The 24,074-nt window shown below is 49.2% G+C and overlaps 1 protein-coding gene across 1 annotated transcript in view; it reads right to left on the bottom strand.

Annotated features, from left to right (window-relative positions):
• Nucleotides 1-24,074, bottom strand: part of SLC7A8 (solute carrier family 7 member 8) — a 59,038-nt gene that overhangs the window by 28,083 nt on the left and 6,881 nt on the right. Inside the window, exons 2-3 of the mRNA XM_062205434.1 lie at nt 8,495-8,699; nt 7,436-7,587 (exon numbers count right to left, since the gene is read on the bottom strand). Of these exons, the coding sequence (XP_062061418.1) occupies nt 7,436-7,587; nt 8,495-8,699 (357 nt within the window). The remainder of the gene's footprint in view (nt 1-7,435; nt 7,588-8,494; nt 8,700-24,074) is intronic.

The following is a 24,074-nucleotide window of genomic DNA, read 5'->3' as shown; positions in this document are numbered from 1 at the left end:
GACACTCCAGTATTTGAGAGTGCAGACGTCGAGCTTCTCGTATCCCCTCTGCCACTACAGAGGACACACAAATAGACTGAACAGATATGAGGGTGTTTAAAAAAATTCATGGGAAAATTGAGCTACATGGTAGATTTATTTTGGTGCCAAAATGTGTTGAAATCCATGCATACGCTTTTCCTAATATGCATTTCCACAAACTTTTTGAGGACCCTGATATTTAAGAGAAGGTGTAATTTGCTGCTGCTGCTGCTGCTTTAAGTGAGAATGAGAGTTTGCTGGTTCTCTGCTATAGCCCCTGTGCCAGACTCAGTTCCTAGCACTTCCTGGGCACTTGAAAAATGTTTGTTGGATGAGCCAAGTTTATTGCTATTCTCATCGCTATAACACTTCCCAAGAGTCCCAATCTCTGAGTGATACTGCTCAGCGCCCCTCAGACTCTGGAGAGGATGTGGAAGACAGAAATAGAAGCATTCTCCTTGCTCATCATGGACACTGGAGACAGCGACGTGGAAACATATTTCATTTTGATTTGTAGACGAACTAGATATCGCCTCCTTGCCAGTCAATACATCCACATGTCCAGCTGATTCTACTCCTAAATCTTCCTTGTTTTTGTTGCCTTTCCACCCTCATTACTTCATTTCTAGTTCAGGTCACCACCACCCTGGCCTGGACAAATGCTTGTTTATTGCTCCGCTTCAAGTTTCAGTGTCTTCTTCACTCAAATGTGAACCTAATCATGTTACCGCTCTGCCCGCAACCTTTCCGTGGCTCCCGTTCCTTGGGTAACATCTGCTCTTCTCTGCATGGTGTGCACGATCCTTTGCGATCTGGCTGCTGCCCACGGCCTCAGCCTCACTTCCCCTCATGGCCCTAGGCTCCACCCACACAGAAGTACTTGCTCTTACTCCAAGACTTGCCTGAGACCTCCCTCTACCTGACTTTCCTCCTGCTTTATGTGCATCTACTCCCCTTCCGAGATGTAGCCCAACCCGGGAGCCGTTCCTAGTGCTGTCTTCCCAACTTCAACGCACCTTTCTCTGTGTTACATGTGCTTTTTCCATCACATCGTACTGTAATTACTTGTACACCAATCTTTTCCCTAGACTTTGATCTTTTCCAAGATTCTGTAATCATACCTCTTCATCACTCAGTATAGGCGTCCACATGGTGACTGGTGGATTTTCCTAGTTTCCTTTTCCCAAAGAAACCCACTTATAGAATAATTTTAGTCTTGAGGTATCATAAAAATGAAATGAGGTTTTAGTCAGATTGACCTGCATTTAGATTTTAATGCTGGCTAGTTAGAAGATGTACAGAAGTCAAATCTTGACCAGATTGTACTGTTTGAATTCCTACAGAAAAGCTGATTAGCTGCCCAAAGAGTTCTTGGGGGGAGGGGGCAAGAAGGCAATGCTGTCCAGGTATCTGGGGCAACAGGCTTAGCATTTGGAGATGGAAAGCTTGGAGCCAGAGAATATGAAGGCTCAGGGGAAAATGGAGGGTTAGAGATTTACATGCTAGGGAAGGCTGTTGAACCCTCTACTGTCAAGGGATTAATTTGCAAGAGATTTACAGAACACACAACAACGGCTCCAGGCAGTTGGGAGCTTTCTGCAGAGGAATCCCAGAGCCACTCAGGGTCAGAAGTGTAAGGTGGGGGCTGACGCTGTGGCATAGTGGGCTAAGCCTCTGCCTGCAGCGCCAGCAGCCCATATGGGTGCTGGTTCATGTCCTGGCTGCTCCTCTTCTGATCCAGCTCTCTGCTATGGCCTGGGAATGCAATAGAAGATGGCCCAAGTGCTTGGGCCTCTGCACTTGCATGGGAGACCTGGAAGAAGCTCCTGGCTTCGGATCAGACCAGCTCTAGCCATTGCAGCTATTTGGGGAGTGAACCAAAGGATGGAAGATCTTTTTCTCTCTACATCTACCTCTCTCTATCTGTAACTTTACCTCTCAAATGAATAAGTAAAATCTTAAAAAAAAAAAAAAAGTGATAGGTGAAGTTCTTCCCTTCCAAATAACTCAAGGAAGAAGGAGAAGGAGAAATATGAAGCCCTGGAAAATTAGCCTCTTAGGAATCTCAGTGGAAAGATAGAAAACAAGATAAGAAACATTTTTCCTTTGTGAAATACAATGCAGGGTACTCCTCTCTACTGGGGTGAGGAAGAAGGAGGAATTTCTTTGACGCAAGCCCTTCAGGGAGCAGAGGGGGGCTTAAATGGAAAGAAGATTCCACTTCAAATGCTGGATGTGACCCAGCTCCAGAAGAGGGGAAGGGCCTGGGGCTGTCTGAATGAAGGTGACCCCATCCCCAAGAGAAGGCACACAGCAGACAGAGAGCCCGCAGGAAAGCCCCAGTTATGGACAGGATGCATGGATGAGTCTACAAAAGGGCATTCCCCCACCGCCCACCCACACACCAGGTGCTCTCTCTGTGTCACCACAGCCATTTTGGGTATCACAAGGGTTAAGCAAAAACGACAAGAAGCCCTTGCTTTGGGCTAAGCTCAGCACTGGGTCCCAGTAGACCAGATGAAAAATCAAAATGGAGTCACTCAGGCCAAAGTTCTAGTCACCAAACTGAAACTAAAGCTTTTATCTGACCTACCAAGAGGAGATAACAGACAAATTTCTCAAATAAACCAGTTTCAATGGGTGTGATAATAAAGTCCCCACTGCTGGCTTTAATTCTCAGTGCACAAAGAAGTAACCTAAAAAAACTCAAGGTTGACTAATCAGCTATCTTCTTTCCATTCTGTTGCCCCTTACAAAGAAAGTAACTGGGAAATAACCAATCTGTTTTTTTGTTTTGTTTTGTTTTTGCTTTTTGTTTCTGCTTTCTTCGAGCCCTTCTTTGTCTGAAAAAAAAAAAAATCTTTTTTTTTCAAGTCCCTGGGACACTTACTCTATTTTATGGAATGTTGCTTGGTTCTAGAACTGAAAATAAAGCCAATTAAGATCTTTAAGCTAAGGGGCCGGCACTGTGGTTCAGCAGGTTAAAGCCCTGGCCTGAAGCGCCGGCATCCCATATGGGCACCGGTTCTAGTCCCGGCTACTACTCTTCAAATCCAGCTCTCTGCTATGGCCTGGGAAAGCAGGAGAAGATGTCCCAAGTCTTTGGGCCCCTGCACCGAGTGGGAGACTCAGAAGAAGCTCCTGGCTCCTGGCTTTGGATCAGTGGAGCTCCAGCTGTTGCAGCCATCTGGGAGTGAACCAGTGGATGGAAGACCTCTCTCTCTGTAATTCTGTCTTTCAAATAAGTAAAATAAATCTTTAAAAAAAAAATCTTTAAGCTAAACTGTTGTGATTCTGTACTCTGACACCACAAACTCAGGTACTAGGCAAAAGATCCAGCTACATGATACGAGGGCAAGGTTGTAGAAACAACCTGTCAATGCGTGTTGATCTACTCAGACATACACACTAATTTGTATCTGTCAATATGTATGATCTACCCAGACACCTACACCAATATCCACCTGTTAACATGTGTGTTGAGCTACTCAGACATACACACTAACCTATACTCATCAATATGTATGTTGATCTACCCAGACCAATCCATGCATTCAATTTACAACTGCAAGGATACCTATCCACCATTTCTGCAGCACTTTTTACTTTCTTTGTATTTTTTATCTGGATAACACAGCCCTTGGCTTAGGAAATAATAACAAAGGGACAGAAACAATGAAGCCAATCACAAAAGAAGGAATGAAAACCAAGTTCTGACACTGCCCAGTCCCCTCTTTCCTAACTCCCTCCTCCCACTCATATGCTTGCTCTGGAGAAGGGAGAAAGGCTTTTCATTTAATTAAAATGTAAAATACTTTTTTTTTTTTTTTGTACTGCCTGGTAGCCAGAGATATTCTGCTGACTCAGCAGTGAATAATCAGCTTTGACCTAAATAATAGAAGAACTCAAAGTGGCGGCTGCAGTTGCATAAGCAAGCTCCAAATGTGTAGTTCCTTCTGGCTCTCTCTCTCCCCCGCCCGCTCTGGGCTCTGGACAGGCAAGCCAGTTACAGCAGGTTCTTTCCGCCTTTCCACCCCCACCATCTGGCTCACCCCAAACTCATTTCTCATCAGATCTCTTCCAAAAAAACAGCCCCACCACAGAACCAGACTTGACCTCATCTCCTCCCTCCCACAGCAAACCCTTGCCAGGGGCTTTGCCACACCTGCTCTGCCTGCTGGGCTCTGTGCCCTGGCCTCCAGTGCCTGGCATCCTACACCAGTGACCTCCCCATCTGGGGTGGCGGCCTTTCCTCAAAAACCTCGCATGGCTCCGGGGATGCGGCCCGTCACCAGCGTGCCACAGTGAGACAGCAGAAGGCTGAGCTTCCTGTGTGGACACGTTCACACTGAACCTGTGCTCTCTCCTGCTGCTCTCTAGAGGATGGCTAGGCTGGGCCTGTTTTACGCAGCTGGCTTGCCTGGCACCTGCCAAGAGGATGGAGTGGGCAGGATGGTGGCGGTGGTGGTGGGCAGGCGCGAGGCCTGCTGGAATAACAGATGTCAGCATTTCATGAAGGACAACATCCACCAAGCCTTCCGCTGATATTAAGAGATCATTTCAAGGCCTGTAGTGCATTTTTTTTTTTTTTTTAAGTATTCAAAAAACCAGAAAGAGGATTTCAACACACAGACTCGAAGCACCTGGGAGTATCTGGACTAAAGAAGAGGTGAGGGGGCTACACCCATGGCCATGTGCACCCTGCAGGGACGCTCCACAGGGTGAGGGGTGCAGCTGCTCCCCATTGCCCCCAAGGGACATAAGAAGGAATAAGCTTGGGAATAAAAAGGGTTTCTGAAGATTTCTCTGCTTCTGCAGGTGGAAAACACTTGAACACATGTCTCAAGGACATTGGAAAATCTCTGTCCTTGAAGGACTTGGCTGACTGCCGGTGAGCTGGAGACAATTCCCTTGCAGTTTACCTAGGGGACGGAGCACAGCCAGAGGAGCTTCACGGGATCTTCGATGGCAGGAAAGGGAAGGTGGGATCTCGTTGCTTCTGTCATGGGTCAGATTTCTCCCTGGCTCGGCACTAGGCGAGGGGTAGGCTGTGGAGGGGCCTGGGCTACAGGCAGGAGAAGCTCTCATCTCCCGGGGAGGGTTCGGTGGCCATTTTGGGACATGCGGGGAGGCCATGGCCTTGGCCATGGGACAGGGTCTTTGCACAAGGTGGTCAGACCCACGGCAGGTTTGGGGAATGTGAAAGAACTGCACCCTGTGTCCTGGCTCCTCTCCTGGGGGCCCCTGCACAGCCTCAGGATAACAGCGGCCTCTCGTCTGAGACACTTCAGCAGCATCAGCAGGAAAAAGGAAGCCGTCTGTGTGCACAAGACACCAAAACAGCAGCGGCCAGCACTCCTGCGGCCGTTCCTCCCACCCCACTGCTCTGTCTGATGGCAGAACCGGCAGCCCTTTCTGCATTCCCACGCCCTCCTTCCTCCCCGGCCCCCCCTGCCCTGGACCCAGATGGGAAGCAAGGACGCAGGGCCCAGCAACTTGACACTCATGCCCACCTTCAGTGACTGACAGGACAGGACTGGGGCGCAAGTGCCCAGCTCCAGCTAAGGGGCTCATTCTGTTAGGTAGGAAGTCTGTTATGAGCTTATGTGTGAGGAGTGTGTAACATAAAGGCCTAAAGAGAAGACATCTATGTCCAGCACATGCATCAGCATCTCAAAGTCATCCTGACAATGTTTCAGGGGCAGCCTGGTATTCGCATCCTGCCTTGCCCCCTTCTACCTGATAACCTCCCTGGTGGGGTTGTCCCCACCCCTTCTGCCTTCAAGGGAAAACTCAGATAGAAGTTTTTCTATTTACATCCAAAAAGCCCTTTGTTCCAAGAGGAGCAGAGGTGGGGAAGCAAGACCCATCTCCTTAAAAACCCCAGGCCCTCTGCCTCTCTGCTGAGCAGCCCGCCTGGTCTGGCCAGGTGTAATCTCTCTAACCTCCCCCCACCCCCCTGGTCTGAGTGACTGCGCACTCTCAGGTCCTGTCTGGAAAGGTGCCCATCCGTCCTTACGGATGTCCCTACCCTAATAAACCTTGCTATTTTACCTCCCACTACTCTCTGTCTCATGCCTGAATTCTTTCTTGTGAAGACAAGAACCCTGCATTTTCTCCGGTAACAATTCCTTCCCTTGGGCAATCCTGGGGCCAGCATCCCATATGGGTGCCGGCCCTAGTCCCGGCTGCTGTCCTTTGATCCAGCTTCCTTCTAATGTGCCTGGGAAAGCAGCAGAAGATGGCCAAGTGCTTGGGTTCCTGTACCCATGTGGGAGACCTGGATGAAGCTCCTGGCTTTGGTCTGGCCCAGCTGTGGCTGTTGCAGCCAATGTAGAGTGAACTGGCAGACGGAAGATTTCTCTCTCTGTTTCTTTCTCTAACTCTGCCTTTCAAATAAATAGATTACTGATAGAGACAAAGCAGAACTTCTTTGTGGAGCCTCCCTACCTTATTCCAGAGCTCTTTTCCCTTTTTTGCAGAATTATTGCTCCAGGAGAATCCTAGCCACATGATTTGCCTATTTGTGTTTTAACTCATCCTGGGGAGTGACCACGGGCAAACTCTCCTCCAAGAGTTTAGAACGTGCAGTTTAGTAAGGCGAGGTAGAAGCAGACACGGATCCACTGCCATGGGCCACAATAATCTTCTGATCAACATCTGGCAGAAGCCAGCATGGCACATGTGCGCAGGGAGGAGGAAGAGGAATCAGGAGGCCTGGACTCTTCAGGGCCTGCCTCGCTGGGACAGTCACTTGCTTGGTTCCCTGTTTCCTTATCTGAGAAAAATGAGATAAAACTGACCCAACTGACTTGTTTTAAGGCTCAAATCAGATAATAAGTTCTGCTGGCCCCAGAATAAATTGCGGTGCTGGGGCCAGCAATGTGGAGCCGCAGCATAAGTTGTCCCCTGCAACAATGGCAGGCCATGTGAGCGGCTGATTTGAGTCCCAGCTGCTCCACTTCAGACCCAGCTCCCTGCTAATGCATCTGGGAAGGCAGTGGAAGATGGGCCCAGCCACTCACGTGGGAGACCCGGATGGAGTTGCAGGTTCCTGGTTTTGGCCTGGCCTGTACCAGGCCATTGTTGCCATCTGGGGAGTAAGCCAGCAGATGGAAGATCTCTGTCTCTCTCTGTAACTCAGCCTTTCAAATAAATAAATCTTTTTTAAAAAAGAAAGAAAACTATGTAGCAATCTTTAAATAAATAAATAATCGTGCCTCCAATGAGCTACTTAAGTTTCTTCCTCACACCAGATCATCATATGCAGGATCCATTCATCCAAAAACACAAGTGTGCGTTCACAGAAAAGGAACAGGGAAAAACATAAGGAAGGAAGGAAGGCGTATCAGAGACACGCAGACCTCCAGGCTGGAAGAGGCCATCCCGAGAGCAAGGCTTTGGAGAGACTTACACAAGCAGATGGCAGCCAGCAGTCGAAGGCCGGAGTCCGGGGGGAAGCAGGTGGGGAAGAGTGGCTGCAGCACGTAGTTGGAGAAGGTGAGGGCGATGACAGCTTGGTTGGTGGGGTAGATCACCAGCACAGCGATCCACAGCCTCAGGAACCTTGGAGGAGAATGGGGCACCGCCAACGGGCACGGTGGGGATTCAGTCCATGGGGAAAGCCTGGGCAAGTCGGGGGTGGCTGGGGCGAGGCGGGGAGCCTTAGCAGCCTTGGGCAGGTTGAACGGGCACATCCCCTATTTAGTTTTCAGGGATACTAAAGAGTCCAACCCCCCTCTCCACCCACTAAAGAGACACCCAACCCTCTGCAATGACAATACAGTGGTTTAACAATGAAGAGCTAAGTTTCAATGAGCTCTAATAAAATCTTGGCGTCCTTTCTCTCTCTACTCTGCTTCCATCATCTCTTCTCCACCATGCTGGGCCCCAGCAGCGGGTAGTGGAAAAATATAATTTGCAACCCCAGAATTTTGACAGCCATGACAGACTAAGAGTAGGGCAACTTAAACAACTTCCAGGGCAAGTACTGAGTGAGGATTTCTGGGCCCTTCACCCTGTGGCCCACAGTGAGGGTTGAGTTCTTCTATGGCAGGATTGTAGAACCTGGAAATTCAGGTCCTGACTTCAGAGGAGGCCACCACTCTTAGTAATGTGAGGAGAGGACATAGTGTATCTTAGTGATCATTCCCATTGTTCAAAATCAAAGGGTTTTGTTTTCCTGACGTGCTCTCCCTGGGTGTCTATGGTCAGTGTGATCTCTAGTTCTATTTGTTCTTACTCAGAGTCTTCCCTGCTAAGATCAACACAGGGATCAAAACCACAATCCTGGTTCCTTGGTCACTCTCAGGGTCATCAAGGGGACACACAGCCTCACTACCCAATAGAGGTGAAGGAGAAATATCCCATCCACACTGGCCCCTGAAATCCCCGGCCTCGGCATCCTCCACAAGGACTTGATTTGGGGCTGTCTCCTTCCCCGAGACCACTCAGGCTTCCAAGGGCCTCTTACCCAGCCAGTCCTCCAAAGATGTCCTTGACGTAGGAGTAGTCACCTCCCGACTTGGGGATGGTGACCCCGAGCTCAGCATAGCAGAGGGCTCCCACGGCTGTGATGAGACCTGTCACGATCCAGACGATGAGAGCAAGGCCCACAGAGCCAGCGTTCTCCAGCACGCCCTTCGGTGAGACAAAGATTCCCGAGCCGATGATGTTCCCTGCGCAAGGCACCAAGGGGCAGAGTCAGGACAGCCTTTCTCCCGGTCTTGGCTGGGATCAGATTTAAACCACGTCCATCAAACAATCCTCACAAGGGTCCAGAGACCCCCCTCATTTCCTCTCCTTTATGAAATCCTTTCATTACTTTGTTAATGCCACTCTTAGGATCATTGGTTGCTATTCTCACCCTGACTTGTATACTACAGTGTCTGTCTAAGTGTTTACAGCAGGTGATAATGGAATGAACCAAGGCCTTCAGCAACCAGGCGGTCAACCAGATGCTTCTCCATCCATACATGCCTGTCCCTGCAGAGCCCCAAGATACCCCCAGCAGGCCCCTATGTAGACAACGTCCCCAGTCAGCAGGCAGTAGCCAGAGAGACTCATCGTTGCCCCCTTTCCTATCATCAAAAGGTCAGGATGGTAGCTTTGGGATCCGCAAGGAGAGAAGGCCTATACTTCCGGGAATGGAGAGTCCCTACCCGCACTTCTGGGGAAGAAAAGTCCTTGTCAAGGTCCTCTTGGGTGCCTAAAGGTCAACCAATGAGGATCAGACCTGCCTCAACCTTTAACCCCCATGCCCTGAATCTATAAAAGGAGCTCTCCCAATCTCTGACATGCGACTTCCCTACCCGCCCCCCCCCCCCCCCCCCGGACCGGGGAATCCCAATAAAAGCTTGTGAATTAATTGATTCTTCTGCTTGGGAAGATTTGTTATGCATCAGACACCTTGCAGGATGCTCTCACTTCTGATCTGATTCTTCAGTACTTTGAGCTGTGTGGCCTCCAGAGAGATGTGTCGGGCACAAATCCTCCCTCAGGTAAGGTAAAAGGAGCAGCGCAGTGGCACATTGGCCAGGAAGCTGGCCAGGCATTCACCCATCTCACTGAAGCCTCAGGAGTCAGACCTATCATTTCTCACATTGTACAGAGGGCAAACTGGGTCTCAGTGATATTGCTCAAGTGGGCTGCCTAAGTAGTCACGGTATCACAGCTCAGGACTCCCTATCTGGGCTACACATGGTCCTATCTGTGGTCCCTGGGTCTCAGGACTGGCTGGAAAAACGACTTGTTCTCAGATCAGAGACCATTTGCCGGCTGGAGAGCTTCAGAAATGAGCCGAAGGGCAGTAGCTTTTGGCTAGATTGTGGTCACATGCCCCCCGTTAGGGGTTCTCAAGATATACAGAGTGGCAGCACACCGAAGCCAGACACAACAGCCCCGCCCTTGGTGAAGAACATGAAAGAACCCCACAAACACAGCCCTCCACTCCGGAGGGGCTTCGTAGGCGTGCCATCCGTGCAGAGCCTCAGCACCCTCCCTCCACCGTATGGGGCTCAGGGAGAGGAGGAAGGGCAGATGTTCCTCTATTTCACAAACCAAAAGACTGAGATACAGATGGGTTAAGTGGCTTTCTCCAAATTCCACAGCTACTGATGGGTAAAATTGGATCGCGGATCTCGAAGTCAGTCTCCTGATGCTTAATCCAGTGCTCTTTCCACTAATCCACCTCTGCTTCTGGCTGCAAAGGGCTGTTCTTCCCTCCGGAGGGGGTGAGGCCAGCAGGGAGGACTGAATGGTTGGCTCTCGGGTTGTTTGCTCTGGGCTGGGGAGGAGCAGGAGTGCTGGGCAGTTCCCGACATGCTTCATCCCAACTTTTCCTTTGTCCCTTTGTGGGGATTAAAGGTGGTAATCAGAGTGCACTGGGTGGGTTCTGGGAAAGCTCTCTCTTCAAGCCCAGCCCAGCTGCACCACTCCGTGCCTGAGGCAAGATGCAGAGCCCTGCAGATATGCAGAGTATGGTGCGGCCAGTTAGATGCAGCAGGGAGGGGTCTGGGACATCTCAAATCCCCATACTTTCCCCTTCAGGGCTTTGGAACCAGTAAGCTGCAGACAGTAAGGGTCTATGGCAAACATTCAGATCTCAACCATAACCCAACCTCAGCCCAGTCCTGAGACTTTAACTTCTAAATCAAAATTCAATTTTAAGTCCAGGCCCATGCACCCAATTACTGCAGTTAGAAGGGGAAGAGAAGAGGATATTCAAATTCTAAAGGCAAATAAATTCTAGCCCTCTGGGGTACAGAATATGCTGCCCCTTTCCAAGCTAAATATTTGCACACAGGGGCCGGTGCTATGGCACAGTAGGTTAATTCTCCGCCTGCAGTGCCAGCATCACTTATTGGGCACCAGTTCTAGTCCCAGCTGCTCCTCTTCTGATTCAGCTCCCTGCTGATGGCCTGGGAAAGCAGTAGAAGATGGCCCAAGTGCTTGGACCCCTGAACTCATGTGGGAAACCCAGAAGAAGCTCCTGGCTTCAGATTGGCTCAGCTTCAGCCATTGTGGCCATTTGGGGAGTGAACCAGCAAATGGAAGATCTTTCTCTTTGTCTATCCCTCTGTCTGTAACTCTGCCTCTCAAATAAATAATAAATAAAATCTTAAAAAACAAAAAAACAAACATACAAAAAAAAACTTGCACACACAACTGCAACTGAGCTGAGTCATGAGGAAAGGGGAGGGGTTCTGAAGGGCATGGAAGCCGGGATAATCAGGGACAGTCAGTGACACTGGCACACAGACTCCAGGGCAGAGGGCCAGTGCTAGACACAGACAAAAAGGAAGCACACTTCTGTCTCAAACTAGCCTTCCTTCTTCTGATGCTCACCATCTAGCCCAACCGAACAGGGCTGCTTATAGAAATGGAATGAGCAGCTAGTGGGTAAAGCCGCTGCCTTGACATCAGCATCCCGTATGGGTGTGGGTTCATGTCTTGGCTGCTCCGTGTCCGTTCCTGTTCATGGCCTCGGAAAATCAGAGGAAGACAGCCCAAGTGGGAGATCTGTATGGAGCTCTGGGCTCCTTGCGGCCATCTAGGGAGTGAACCAGTGGATGGCAGACTTCTGTCTCTCCCTCTGTAACTCTGACCTTCAAATAAATAATAAATCTTAAAAAGAAAAAAAGAAAAGAAATGGAACTAAAACAAGGGGAGGACTTTGGTACAGAGGTTAAGTCCCACTCGGGATGCCTACATCCCATGTTGGCGCTTCTGGTTCAGGTCTTGCTCCTCCACTTCCCATCTAGCTTCCTGCCAATGTGCTCCATGGGAGGCAGCAGGTTCTGGCTCAAGTACCCCCGTCACCCATATGGGAGTCCTGGATGGAGCTCCAGGCTCCTGGGCCAGACCTGGCTGTTGGAAGCATTTGGGGGAACAGATTAGTGGATAGAAGATCTCTCTCTTTTCTGTCTTTCAAATAAAATGAAATAAAAATTTAATTAAGCTATTTTGAGATAGAAACTTTGGGGGAAAAAAAAAACTAAAAGAAAAACTCCCCATCATCAAATCTGTGATATAAATATTAGGTAAAGAAAAAAATAGGAAAAGGAAATTCTGAAAATTCCGAGTGCCACTGAAGACGTTTCCCTTTCTTGTACGTTCAGGTGAAGTCCTGTGATGAGGACTGGATGTCTTTCAGTGTCCTCTCTCCTCACCCAGTCTCTGCATGAGCTTTGCTTTAGGTGTTGGGTTAGTGAAGACGAAAAGGCCTGCTTGTAGTACCCTCGCACTCAGGACACGTTCTCCTTGTCAAATGCCTCTTCACCTACCCAAACTGAAAGTGCTTCTGTTCCCTGGAAGACGCCAGGCACTGGGAAAGGAGAGAACCAGAGACACGGTTGCTAGTATTGCTGAAAGATGATAGTAAATTCCTTGCCTAGCAGGAAGTTATCGAAGGAGTGATCTTTAGGGCACGTCAGAGCCAGCCAAGAAGTGAGCAATAGAACTAGGGTTATAAAATAAACTCAAGGGGTTAGGAAAACAATCAATACCAGGAGAAAAACAAGGTTTGACTTTGGTCCTTAAAGGTACGGGGCGGGGGGGGGGGGCAGCCAGGCCTTTCCTTGAGCCAGGAATGGTGCCCCAAGGTGGAATGTAGGGGTGGGTGTTATTGAAAAGATCTGATCTTCTCAGGAATGAATAGTGTCAATGTTTCACTAAGGGTTCTTGGAAAACAAACACCCCAATGGGGATCAGTAAATCAGGCTCAGTCTGCGCTTCTCTTCTGCCCTTGCTCTGACACTTGCACAGCGTGTGTGCTCTCTCTGTTGTCCTGGGTCCCAGGAGCCAGCGGAAGATGGGACGAGCAACACCAACCGCCTGACCCACTTCTGGCCTCCACTTACTCCTGGAGGCTCCATGACCTTCCAGGGAGCTGCCAACATGATTGTCAGGGTCACAGGAGATTGACACGAGGACTTTAAAGAACTGAGCTTTTCCCATCAAAATCTTAATTTTCACTCAATGGAAACTAAAGAAAAGCTTAAAATCTGAGCCAAGCTAGACAGAGCTCTTGGGAACAGGAAGGAGAGGAATGCCTCACTCTGATTCTAGGAGGCCACACCCTAGAAAACCAGAATCTAAGGATACTTCCTCCGTTTCTAGGAACTTCTGCAGGGGGAGGAATGTCACTCCCAGCAGGCTACAGTCTGGAGCGGAAAGAAACTTTATACAACACTTGCTCAAAAGTCTTGTCTACTACACATAATTTTCAGTGTGGTTCTTTGGTTATTTATCTTCCTCACTGTGAGCGCCGTGAGAGCAGGGGCTGGGCTGCTTTCCCTCCTCTGTGAAGTGTCATCTCATAGAGGCTACACGACTGTGTACTGGATACACGATGTCTGTATTGTGGTTAAGTCGTCCTTTTGGATACCCACATCTCACATCACAGTGCTGGTTTGAGTCCCAGCTGGTCAGCCACTGATCCAGCTCCCTGCTAATGTGCCTGGGAAGGCAGCTGAAGATGGCCCAAGTGCTTGGTCCCTTGCCACCCATGTGGCTGACCTGGATGAAGTTTTCGGCTCCTGGCTTCAGCCTGGCTCAGCCCCAGCTGTTGTAGGTATTTGGAGAGTGAACCAGCAGATGGACGATCTCTCTGTTTCTACCTCTTGCTCTGTCACTCTTCAGGTCAAATAAATGAGTGAACATATATTTTAAAAAAATTATGTCTGAGGGACCAGCACTGTAGTGTAGCAGGTAAAGTCGATACTTGTGATGTCAGTATCCCACATGTGTGCTGGTTCAAGTCCCAGCCACTCCACTTCTGATGCAGCTCCCTGCTAATGTGCCTGGGGAAGCAGTGGAAGATGGCCTGAGTGCTTGGCACCCTGCCACCCACGTGGGAGACCTGGATGGAGCTCCAGGCTCCTGACTTCAGCTTGGCCCAGGCCTGACCGTTGAGGCCATTTGGGGAGTGAACCAGTGGATGGAAGCTCTCTTTTTCTGTTTGTCTGTCTCTCTTGAACTCTGCTTTTAGAATTAAAAACAACAACAACAACAAAACACTTAAACCGGATGTCTGACATCATTTATTGTATCGCCACAGAGAAAGTTAATGTTCCTTTTTTATTTTTTATTTTATTTAATTAAATTGATTAATTTATTTATTTGACGGGTAGAGTTACAGACAGTGAGAGAGAGACAGAGATAAAGGTCTTCCTTCCGTTGGTTCACTCTCCAAATGGCTGCAATGGCCGGAACTGCACTAATCCGAAGCAAGGAGCCAGGTGCTTCCTCCTGGTCTCCCATGAGGGTGCAGGGGCCCAAGCACTTGGGCCATCCTCCACTGCTATCCCAGGCCACAGCAGAGAGCTGGACTGAAAGAGGAGCAACCAGGACTAGAACCAGTGCCCATATGAGATACCGGTGCCACAGGCGGAGGATTAACCTAATGTGCCACGGCAACGGCCCCATGTTCCTTTTTTTGAAAAAAAAAAAAAAAAAGTTTATTTACTGATTTGAAAGTCAGAATTATAGAGAGTGATAAGATAGGGAGAAACAGAGATCTTCCATCCACTGGTTCACTCCCTAAATGGCTATAACAGCCAGGGCTTGGCCAGGAGGCAGGAGCTTCATCCAGGTCTCCCATGTGGGTACAGGGGCCCAAGCACTTGGGTCACCTTCTGCTGCTTTCCCAGGTGCATTAGCAAGGAAGGAAGTGGAGCATCTGGGACTCGAACCGGCACCATATAGGATGCAGGCACTGCAGACAGTATATTAACCCACTGCACCACAGTGCCAGCCCCTTAATGTTCCTTTTCATTGGAATCTCCAAACACTGTGACAATGTTGTGCCCTGTAGGCAAATGGGTAAAGCAACCCATTTATTTCCCCACTGAGGAAAGGAGATTATTATTACCATCTCCAACTCATAGGGCAAGAAAGTAGGGCAATTATTCGCCTTCTTTTCCAAATGAAGAAAATACAGGAGGGAGAGGTTATTGTCCCTGTGTTACGGAAGAGGAAACTGAGACCCAGAGAGGTCTCGGTTATTTACCTTAATCACAGGGTAAGTTAGCAGAGCTGGGTTGGAACTTAAATCTTCCATCACAGCCTCAAATGTTTCCTTAAAAGTAAAAGACGCTGGAGTCAGCCTTACATGTCCTACTGCATAAACAACGAGACTGGCTCACAAAGGCATTTACTGAGGAATGGGAACACAGACATGACTCCTTCCTCCTGGTGCGGTACCACCTTCAATAACAGTTTACAAAACGTTCCGTATTGGGGCTAGCGTCGTGGTGCGGTGAGTTAAGGAGGCGCTTGCGATGCTGGCATCCCATATGAGTGCCGGTTTAAGTTCTGGCTGCTCTGCTTTGGATCTAGCTCCCTGCCACTATGCCTGGGAAGGCAGTAGAAGACAGCTCAAGTACTTGGGTCCCTGCTACCCATGTGGGAGACCCCAGCAGAGTTCCAGTTTCTTGGCTTTGGTCTGAACCGGCCCTGGCCATTGCAGACATTTGAGGAATGAACCAGTGAATGGAAGATCTTTCTGTCTCTCCTCCTTTCTATCGCTCTTTCAAAATAAATACGTAAATATATATATATTTTTAAATCGTTACCTTCCTTGAGTCTCATAACAACTTTTTTAGGTGGTTAGGGCAACCATGAGGTCTTCAAAAAGTTCATGGAAAATGTGTATTATGAAAAACTACGCATGAATTTCATAATTTTTTTGCACCAAAATAAACGCGGCTTTTAATTCCATGTGTCCATGAACTTTTAGAAGAGCCGGCCCGCTCTCTCTCCCACTTTACCTTCGTGGAAACTGAGGCTCAATGAGACGGAGAGACTTGAGCAAAGCCAGGTCCTGCCTAAGCAGCGAGGGCTGGATGGGGCAGAGTCCTTGACCTCTGAGGCCAGGCTCTCCTCGGGGTCTAGAAACCGCACAACAGACGCTAACTGTGGGGCTTTTACACTTGGCCACTGTCCAAACGAGACCTTCCTGGGGTGACTTAGAAAAAGGAGAACTGGGGAGCGGCTTTTCTACCCTGCCTGGGAACCTTTCTTGCTGAGATGCAGGAAGACGGCTGATTATTGTGGAGATTTCCCCTCCACAGCTTTGCTCTCAGACTCATCTTCTGTGAAGCCACTGGAGGAGATGCCCAGCTGTCTGGTGTTGCCAAGGCCCTCGAGATCAGGTTTTTAGTCCTGTCCCATTCACCCCACAGTAATCATCTTACCACAAGACCTTCTTGGGTGAAAAATAGATTCTAGGATACTTGGACGATGAGGCTCGGTTTGGCTCATTTTGTCAAAAAAAAAAAAAAAAAAGTGAACAGCCCCATTAACCAGGGGCCAAGTTGTAACAGTGGGCAAGTCTTCACTAGAAAAATTACTGGAATTGACAAAATCTACATTTGCCATGAATGTGCCTAAGCTCCCCACCTATAGAGAGGCCAAAGCTCAAGTGACTCCCATTAAGACATTATTCATGCGCAGGCCTGTCTACACTAGAATGCTGGAGCCAGCCCGCTATTTCCTGGGGCAAGGCATTACAGACTTGTAATGCTCACAGACCCCCAGGCCCAAAGGCTCTGGCCTGTCTTCTCTTTCCCTGTGCTCGTCTTGAGATCCAGCCACAGCTTCTTGGGGCTTGGAGGTTCTGGCTATTTCCATGATGCCCAGAGAGCTGAGGGGGACATGCTCTGTTGCTTCTTTTATCGAGCGGCTGGGAGGACCACAGAGGTTTTTAGGACTGGGAGAACAGAGCAAGGTCTGGCACGCTTGGGCTGGGCTTTGATCCTCACAGGCCTTGCAAGCCTCCCCCCACGTGCCTCTTAGTCTGTGTAGGCTTTCGCAGCAGGACTGTACGAACAGCTACCTCTGGGGTGGGGGCAGGGCAAGACCCCCAACAGGTGCCCTGTGGAGTTACCATCTCCAGCAGAGTGGAGATGCTGTGGATTCCTTCCTGCAAAGGTGAGAAGGCAGCAGTCTCAGAGTTGGATTGGGCCACTTGGCCACCGCGGTGCCCACCAGTGAGAGTGAGCAGGCCACGTGATCTGACATTTTCTGAGAATCATAGCAGAACGGGAATCATGGCTCCTGCCCTGACTATGTCACAGGGTTGCTGTGGGGATCAAATGTACCATCTATGGAATACCAACAACTATAAAGGACGAGTACGATTTGTAGCAGGAGGGACAGAGACCAGTCCAAGAACGGACTTGGCTCCAGAACAGCCCTGCACAGCCAGGACCATGAAGCACTCTGAGTCATTCGTCTGCTGGTCTGGATATAATTTTTAGCTGCCGCAGGTGGGCGGGCAGCAGGTAATTGCACCTCAAAAAGTATTTATTGAGGGCCCATTCTGTACATGCCTGCTTTAGAAGGTAATTGGGAAGCACTTGTTCACACATGGACTTTTAATGCAATGGAGGGAGCCAACCACCACCCACCAGCCACTGAAAGACAAGCATGGTAGCCCGCGGGGCGAACAGAGCTAAGCCTTCACACATGCTCATTAGAGACTCACATCTTGCCCCCAGCACTTCCCTGGCTGACTGGGAAGCAGGCACCTGCAGTGAGATGCTTGGTCTTCCTGCCATCTTTAACCAGAGACAATTTTGCCCCCACCTCCACCCTGCCTTCGGGGGCACAGTAGTCTGGAGACTCTCTTGGTTGTCATACTTGAGTGAGGGTGCTACTGGCGCCTGGGATACAGAGGCCAGAGACATTGCAAAATACCCTACAATGAGCAGAACAGGCTTCCATAGTAAAACAACACCACTTCTCAAAGGCCTGGGGTTGAGATTGAGAAACTCTGTTGTTCCATCTTCAACTTCAACGGCACCACCTAGTTAACCCCCAAAGTCCCTTTCTGACTTGAAACTCAATGACCTTTTTTTTAAGCCTGAGCATAAAAATGTATTGCTCATGGGAACGACTAATTTTTAAACTAATGGATTCTTTTTTTTTTTTTTTTTTTGACAGGCAGAGTGGATAGTGAGAGAGAGAGACAGAGAGAAAAGTCTTCCTTTTTGCCGTTGGTTCACCCTTCAATGGCCGCTGCGGCCGGCACGTCTCGCTGATCCGAAGCCAGGAGCCAGGTGCTTCTCCTGGTCTCCCATGCGGGTGCAGGGCCCAAGCACTTGGGCCATCCTCCACTGCACTCCCGGGCCATAGCAGAGAGCTGGCCCGGAAGAGGGGCAACTGGGACAGGATCGGTGCCCCGACCAGGACTAGAACCCGGTGTGCCGGCGCCGCAAGGCGGAGGATTAGCCTGTTAAGCCATGGCGCCAGCCATAATGGATTCTTTTTATCATGGTAAAAATGCATAACAAATTTCTCATCTTCATCAGTTGTGGGTTTTTTTTTTTTTTTTTTTTTTTTTTGACAGAGTGGACAGTGAGAGAGAGAGAGAAAGGTCTTCCTTTGCTGTTGGTTCACCCTCCAATGGCTGCTGAGGCCAGCGCGCTGTGGCCGGCACACTGCACTGATTTGAAGGCAGGAGCCAGGTGCTCTCCTGGTCTCCCACACGGGTGCAGGGCCCAAGGACTCGGGCCATCCTCCACTGCACTCCCGGGCCACAGCAGAGAGCTGGCCTGGAAGAGGGGCAACCGGGATAGAATCCGGCGCCCCGACCGGGACTAGAACCCGGGGTGCCGGCACCGCAAGGCGGAGGATTAGCCTATTGAGCCGCAGCGCAGGCCCCTTCAGTTTTAAGTATGCAGTTCAGTAGTGTCAAGTACATTCACATTGTTGTGAAATGAGCTCCAGTGGATGAGTTGGTTTTGGGTGACTATTATTAGTGAACAAATAATCTGACAGCACTCACCAGGTGTGAGGCTAACTATGTGGGGATGTCCAAGTGGCAAAGGCAGTCCCTGCTCCCCGGGAATTCTGCAGAGGAGGGAACACACACGCACGCAGACACAGAACTGACACCAGGCAGAGTAGAAGTTGTGTGAGTGTGACTGCAAATGTGACAAGATGATAGGACTGGAAAGGGCCACTGGTGGGAGCTGTTCAATGAGAATCCAGAAACAGGGGAAAATAAGATGCTGATGAGTGAGTAGACTCAAATCAACAGGGAGAAAAGGAAAAGCAATTGACTGGTTGCTAAGCAGGTCGGACTTGGGCTGAATCGGCTGACTCTTCTCATCACCTCATCAACACAATCTAAATTTCTGAGCTACTCTGGGAATAAAACGTGTTGTGGCACAGCAGGACAAGCAACACCAGCATTCTGTATTAGAGGGCCAGTTCTTAGCCTCAGCTGCTCTGCTCCCTATCCTGCTTCCTGCAAATGCGCCTGGGAAGGCAGTGGAAGGCAGCCCAAGTGCTTGTGCCCCTGCTGCCCAGGTGGGAGACCAGAATGGAGTTCCTGGCTCCTGGCTTTGGCCTGGGCCACACCTGGCTGCTGCAGTTATTTGGGGAATGAACCAGCACATGGAAGATCGCTCTCTCTGTTGCTCTGTCTTCAAATCAACCAATCAATCTTTAAAGCATTTCTGAGGAGCTGGTGCTGTGGTCTAGGGGATAAAACCGCTGCCTGTGGTGCCGGCATCCTATATGGACGCTGGTTCGAGTCCCAGCTGCTCCACTTCCAACCCAGCTCTCTGCTATGGCCTGGGAAAGCAGTTGGTCCAAGTCCTTGGGCCCCTGCACGCACGTGGGAGACCTGGAAGAAGCTCCTGGCTCCTGGCTTTGGATCGGCGCAGCTCCAGCCATTGTGGCTAGTTGGGGAGTGAACCAGTGAATAGAAGACCTCTCTCTCTCTCTCTCTCTCTCTCAATTCTGTCTCTCCTTCTCTGTGTAACTCTGACTTTCAAGTAAATAAATTTTTTATTTTTTTTGACAGGCAGAGTGGACAGTGAGAGAGAGACAGAGAGAAAGGTCTTCCTTTTCCGTTGGTTCACCCCCCCAAAGGCTGCTGCATTCACTCCCCAGGAGCAACCGGGACAGAATCCAGCGCCCCGACCGGGACTAGAACCCTGTATGCCGGCGCCACAGGTGGAGGATTAGCCTATTGAGCCACAGCGCCGGCCATTATAAATAAATCTTTAAAAAAATTAAAAAAGGATTTCTGAACCAGATGAGTATGTGGGAGGGGCAGTGGGGGCCATGGCGGACAAGTTCAAGGAGAGAAAGAAACTGCCATTTACTGCACCCACACCCTAGGGTAGGAGCTCTGCTTTCCACAAGTTTCCACAAGAAACTTCCATCTGGGGCCGGTGCTGTGGCATAGACGGTAAAGCTGCTGCCTGGGATGCCAGCATCCCATATGGGTGCCAGCTCAAGTCCCAGCTGCTCCTCTTCTGATCCAGCTCTCTGGGAAGGCAGCAGAAGACGGCCAAGTGCTCAGGCCCCTGCACCTGCTTGGGAGACTCAGAAGAAACTCCTGGCTTTGGATAGGCCAAGCTCCAGCCACTGTGGCCATCCATCTGGGGAGTGAACCAGAGGATGGAAGACCTCCCTCTCTGTAACTCTACCTCTCAAATAAATAAATAAACCTTTAAAAAAATAAAAGAAACTTCCATTTTACAGCTAAGTAAACCAATGATTAACTTGTTCAAGGTTACAAAGGTTGTAAACAGGGAAGGAGTTTGCAAACCCCAGAGTATCTTCAAGGTCCCTCCTTTTCTGCCATAAGGCCAAGGGTCCTTTGCTATCTCCAACAAATTGACACAAATCACAGAAAAATTCATCTTAAGCTTTCTACTTATGGCATCGAGAACCTCTTTAAGGCTGCCTGTACCAGCTGCTGGCTAAACATCCTGTGCAGAACTGTACCCTACAGAAGCAGCTAAAGCGTTTACACATTGCATAGAGGTACAAACAGGCACACCAAAAATATGTAGATCAGAAACCTGCAGCAATGGTACCCCTGCACAATGTGCGCCTCCCTGTGAGGTTGCCTTGTGTATCTTCAGGCATACTGCGAACCCCCCCCCCCAGAAGTGACGTCACTGCTAACGCCAGAGATATTTAAAGCAGGGAGCAAGCCACTGGGAAAACTCGTGACAGTGACAAAGGATGACGGACGAGATGTGATCAATAAAGCTTTTTATCTCAAACTTCACTCGTTCTATAAATAAAACAGCTGAAAATAGACTTGAGGGAATATTTTGCTTCTTAGAAATAAAATTTACCAATGCTCAGCACAGGGCCTAGCTTAGAATGTGCTCAGTGAATGTTAAAACATGAACAATCCTTAATCCTACGAGCAGCGGTCCCCGCTCCTATCCCAGGGAGCAGCCTGCAACTTGCCAGTTCCTGATCTACAGGGAAAAGGGGGTGGGATCCTCCTCTGGCCGGGGAACTAGCTATGGTCCTTCTTGTTCTCCTCAGCAGGGAGTTAAAAGTTGGAAGGCAAGATTTTCTAGCCCTCAGGGTTCCCGGATGGTTCTTGTTTTCTGCAGTTCACAATCTATTCCTGGAATGACTTGCTCATGCCTGCTTTTCTAGATCTGCCTCCCCACCCAACTAGGAACAACAAAACAATAGCAACAACAGAAATTCCTGAGCCATTCTTTGTGGGCAGCCACGTGATAGGCCAGCCCTTAGAGGAAAGCAGAAAACCATGGCAGCATGACAAATTGGGAAGCTTCAACCAGTGTTCTCCACATCTCTACCTCCTTCAATGACATGATTCAGTTCAGAAAAATTGGCTATGTGGGGGCTGGCATTGTGGCGAAGTGGGTTAAGCTGCCACTTGTGATGCCAGTACCCCATAGGAGCGCCAGTTCGCATCCTGGCTGCTCCACTTCTGACCTCGTTCCCTGCTAATGCGCCTGGGAAAAGCAGCAGAAGATGGCCCAGGTACTTGGGTCCCCGAATCCATGTGTAAGATGCGGGTGGAGTTTCAGGCTCCTGGCTTCAGCCTGGCGTAGTCCTGGCTGTTGCAGCCATTTGGGGAATGAACCCATGGATGGAAGATCGATCTCTTTCTAAATTGCTGTCTTTCCTTCTTTCTCTGTCATTCTGCCTTTCAAGTAAATAAATCTTAAAACAAAAACAAAGCTTGGATATATGTTGTCAGCTGCCCTGAGAAGGTCTTTTCATTTGGGTACAAGATTTTTTTTTTTAAAGATTTATTTATTTATTTGAAAGGCAGAGTGACAGAGAGAGGTCTTCGATCTGCTGGTTCACACCCCACATGGCTGCAACAACTGGAGCTGGGCCAATCTGAAGCCAGGAGCCAGGAGCTTCTTCTGGGCCTCCCATGCAGGTGCAGGGGCCCAAGCACTTGGGCCATCTTTTATTGCTTTCCCAGACCATAGTAGAGAGCTAGATCAGAAGTGGAGCAGCCGGGTCTTGAACCAGTACCCATATGGGATGCCAGCGCTGCAGGTGGCAGCTTTACCTGCTTCGCCACAACACTGGCCCCAGAAGATGTTTTTATTGGGGGTAGTTCTTGGATGGATTAGATACAGTTCAGATGGACTGAAGTCTGCACTGGAGTTCCTGGGATAGCTGGGCTTGGATGCTGCTGAGCCAAGCTGCAGGTTCTGGGTTCTGACCTACTTCCCCCTCCAGGACTGCTGCAACCCTGCATGACCAGGGGTTCTGAGTTTTCTAGGACAATTCTAGCTTTATTTTCAATTAATACTTTTTGTTAAATATATCACAAAATGAGACTTTTATGCCTTTGTAAGGCCTGGACGTAAAAAATTGATGTCCAAACCAAAACCAAAACCAAAAACATGTCATTGCTGCCGTTATTTTTCTAAATAAAATGGGCTGCTGGGTTCTGTTTCTTGGATAGTTTTTTACTCGCTGGATTCCTGTTTTCTTTCCCCATTCTAAGCATTTCCTGCTGGTCACTCATTCTGCACAATTCTGTTTTTTAAGCGAACATATTGTGGCCCTGATGGTAGCAGGTTCAACCACATTGCTCCTTGAGCTGTCTGGTTCCTGGAGACAGGACCCCTGGTCCCCACCACCCTATACCCTATGCTATGCATCTGGTTCAGCCCAGTGGCTTCAGAGTCCCATGGCTAGGGTGGGAAATCACCTCTATCATCACCCAGCCACTTAGCTACTTGAACCTTTATTTCTGTAAAACTGCTTATTGCATGGGACTAGAATTTTCACAAAGTACTCATCAGGCACAATGAATCTGGTGCATAGTAAGTGCTCAGGAAAAGATAGCTACTGATTTTTATACTGCTGAGTTTGGCCTTTCCTTACTCACCAAGATGTGTTTGGAAATTCCTCCTCATTGGTTTCTGCCCCAGGGCTTTCTTTGTGAACAATGGGAGTTTTAATCATGCTTTCATCTTGAATGAACCAAATCCTAATCCCTCCATCTTTTTTTTTTTTTTTTAATTGAAATACAGTACAAACTCAAGAAGTAACTTTCATACTCCCTTCCTCGGGGCAATGTCCAATAGAAGCTGACACATGTGAGAAACCAAAACACACACTCTTCAAAGTGGAATAGATCACATGGGTTTGAAAGTTCTGGGACCTGAAATTTTTCCAGGTCAACTCAGTGCCATTTCAGTTCAGTTCTAACCACAGCCAAACATCTCTGCAGACTGACATCTTTTCTTTAAAAAGTTGCCTTTTCCAGCTTTTTTCAGCATCAGCTAGCCATGCTTTTTCCAAATTCTAATCTCAAGATTGCCTTCCTCCATGGTCAGCCTACCAACCTTCTCTCTTATGTATCAACTAAAAATGGAGAACGGGGGCCGGCATCCCATATGGGCACCAGTTTGAGTCCTGGCTTCTCTACTTCTTTTTATTTATTTATTTATTTACTTGAAAGTCAGAGTTACACAGAGAGAGGAGAGGCAGAGAGGGAGAGAGAGGTCTTCCATCCGCTGGTTCACTCCCCAGATGGCTGCAATGGCCATAGCTGTGCCGATACGAAGCCAGGAGCCAGGAGTTTCTTCTGGGCCTCCCATGTGGGTGCAGGGGTCCAAGGACTTGGGCCATTTTCTACTGCCTTCCCAGGCCACAGCAGAGAGCTGGATCGGAAGTGGAGCAGCTGGGACACAAACCGGTGCCCATATGGGATGCTGGCACTGCAGGCAGAGGCTTTACCTGCTATGCCACAGCGCTGGGCCCCTGCTCCACTTCTGATCCAGCTC

This window comes from Lepus europaeus, chromosome 11 (assembly GCF_033115175.1).
Source record: "Lepus europaeus isolate LE1 chromosome 11, mLepTim1.pri, whole genome shotgun sequence".
Classification (NCBI taxonomy): domain Eukaryota; kingdom Metazoa; phylum Chordata; class Mammalia; order Lagomorpha; family Leporidae; genus Lepus; species Lepus europaeus.
This window is presented reverse-complemented; position numbering and strand designations above follow the sequence as displayed.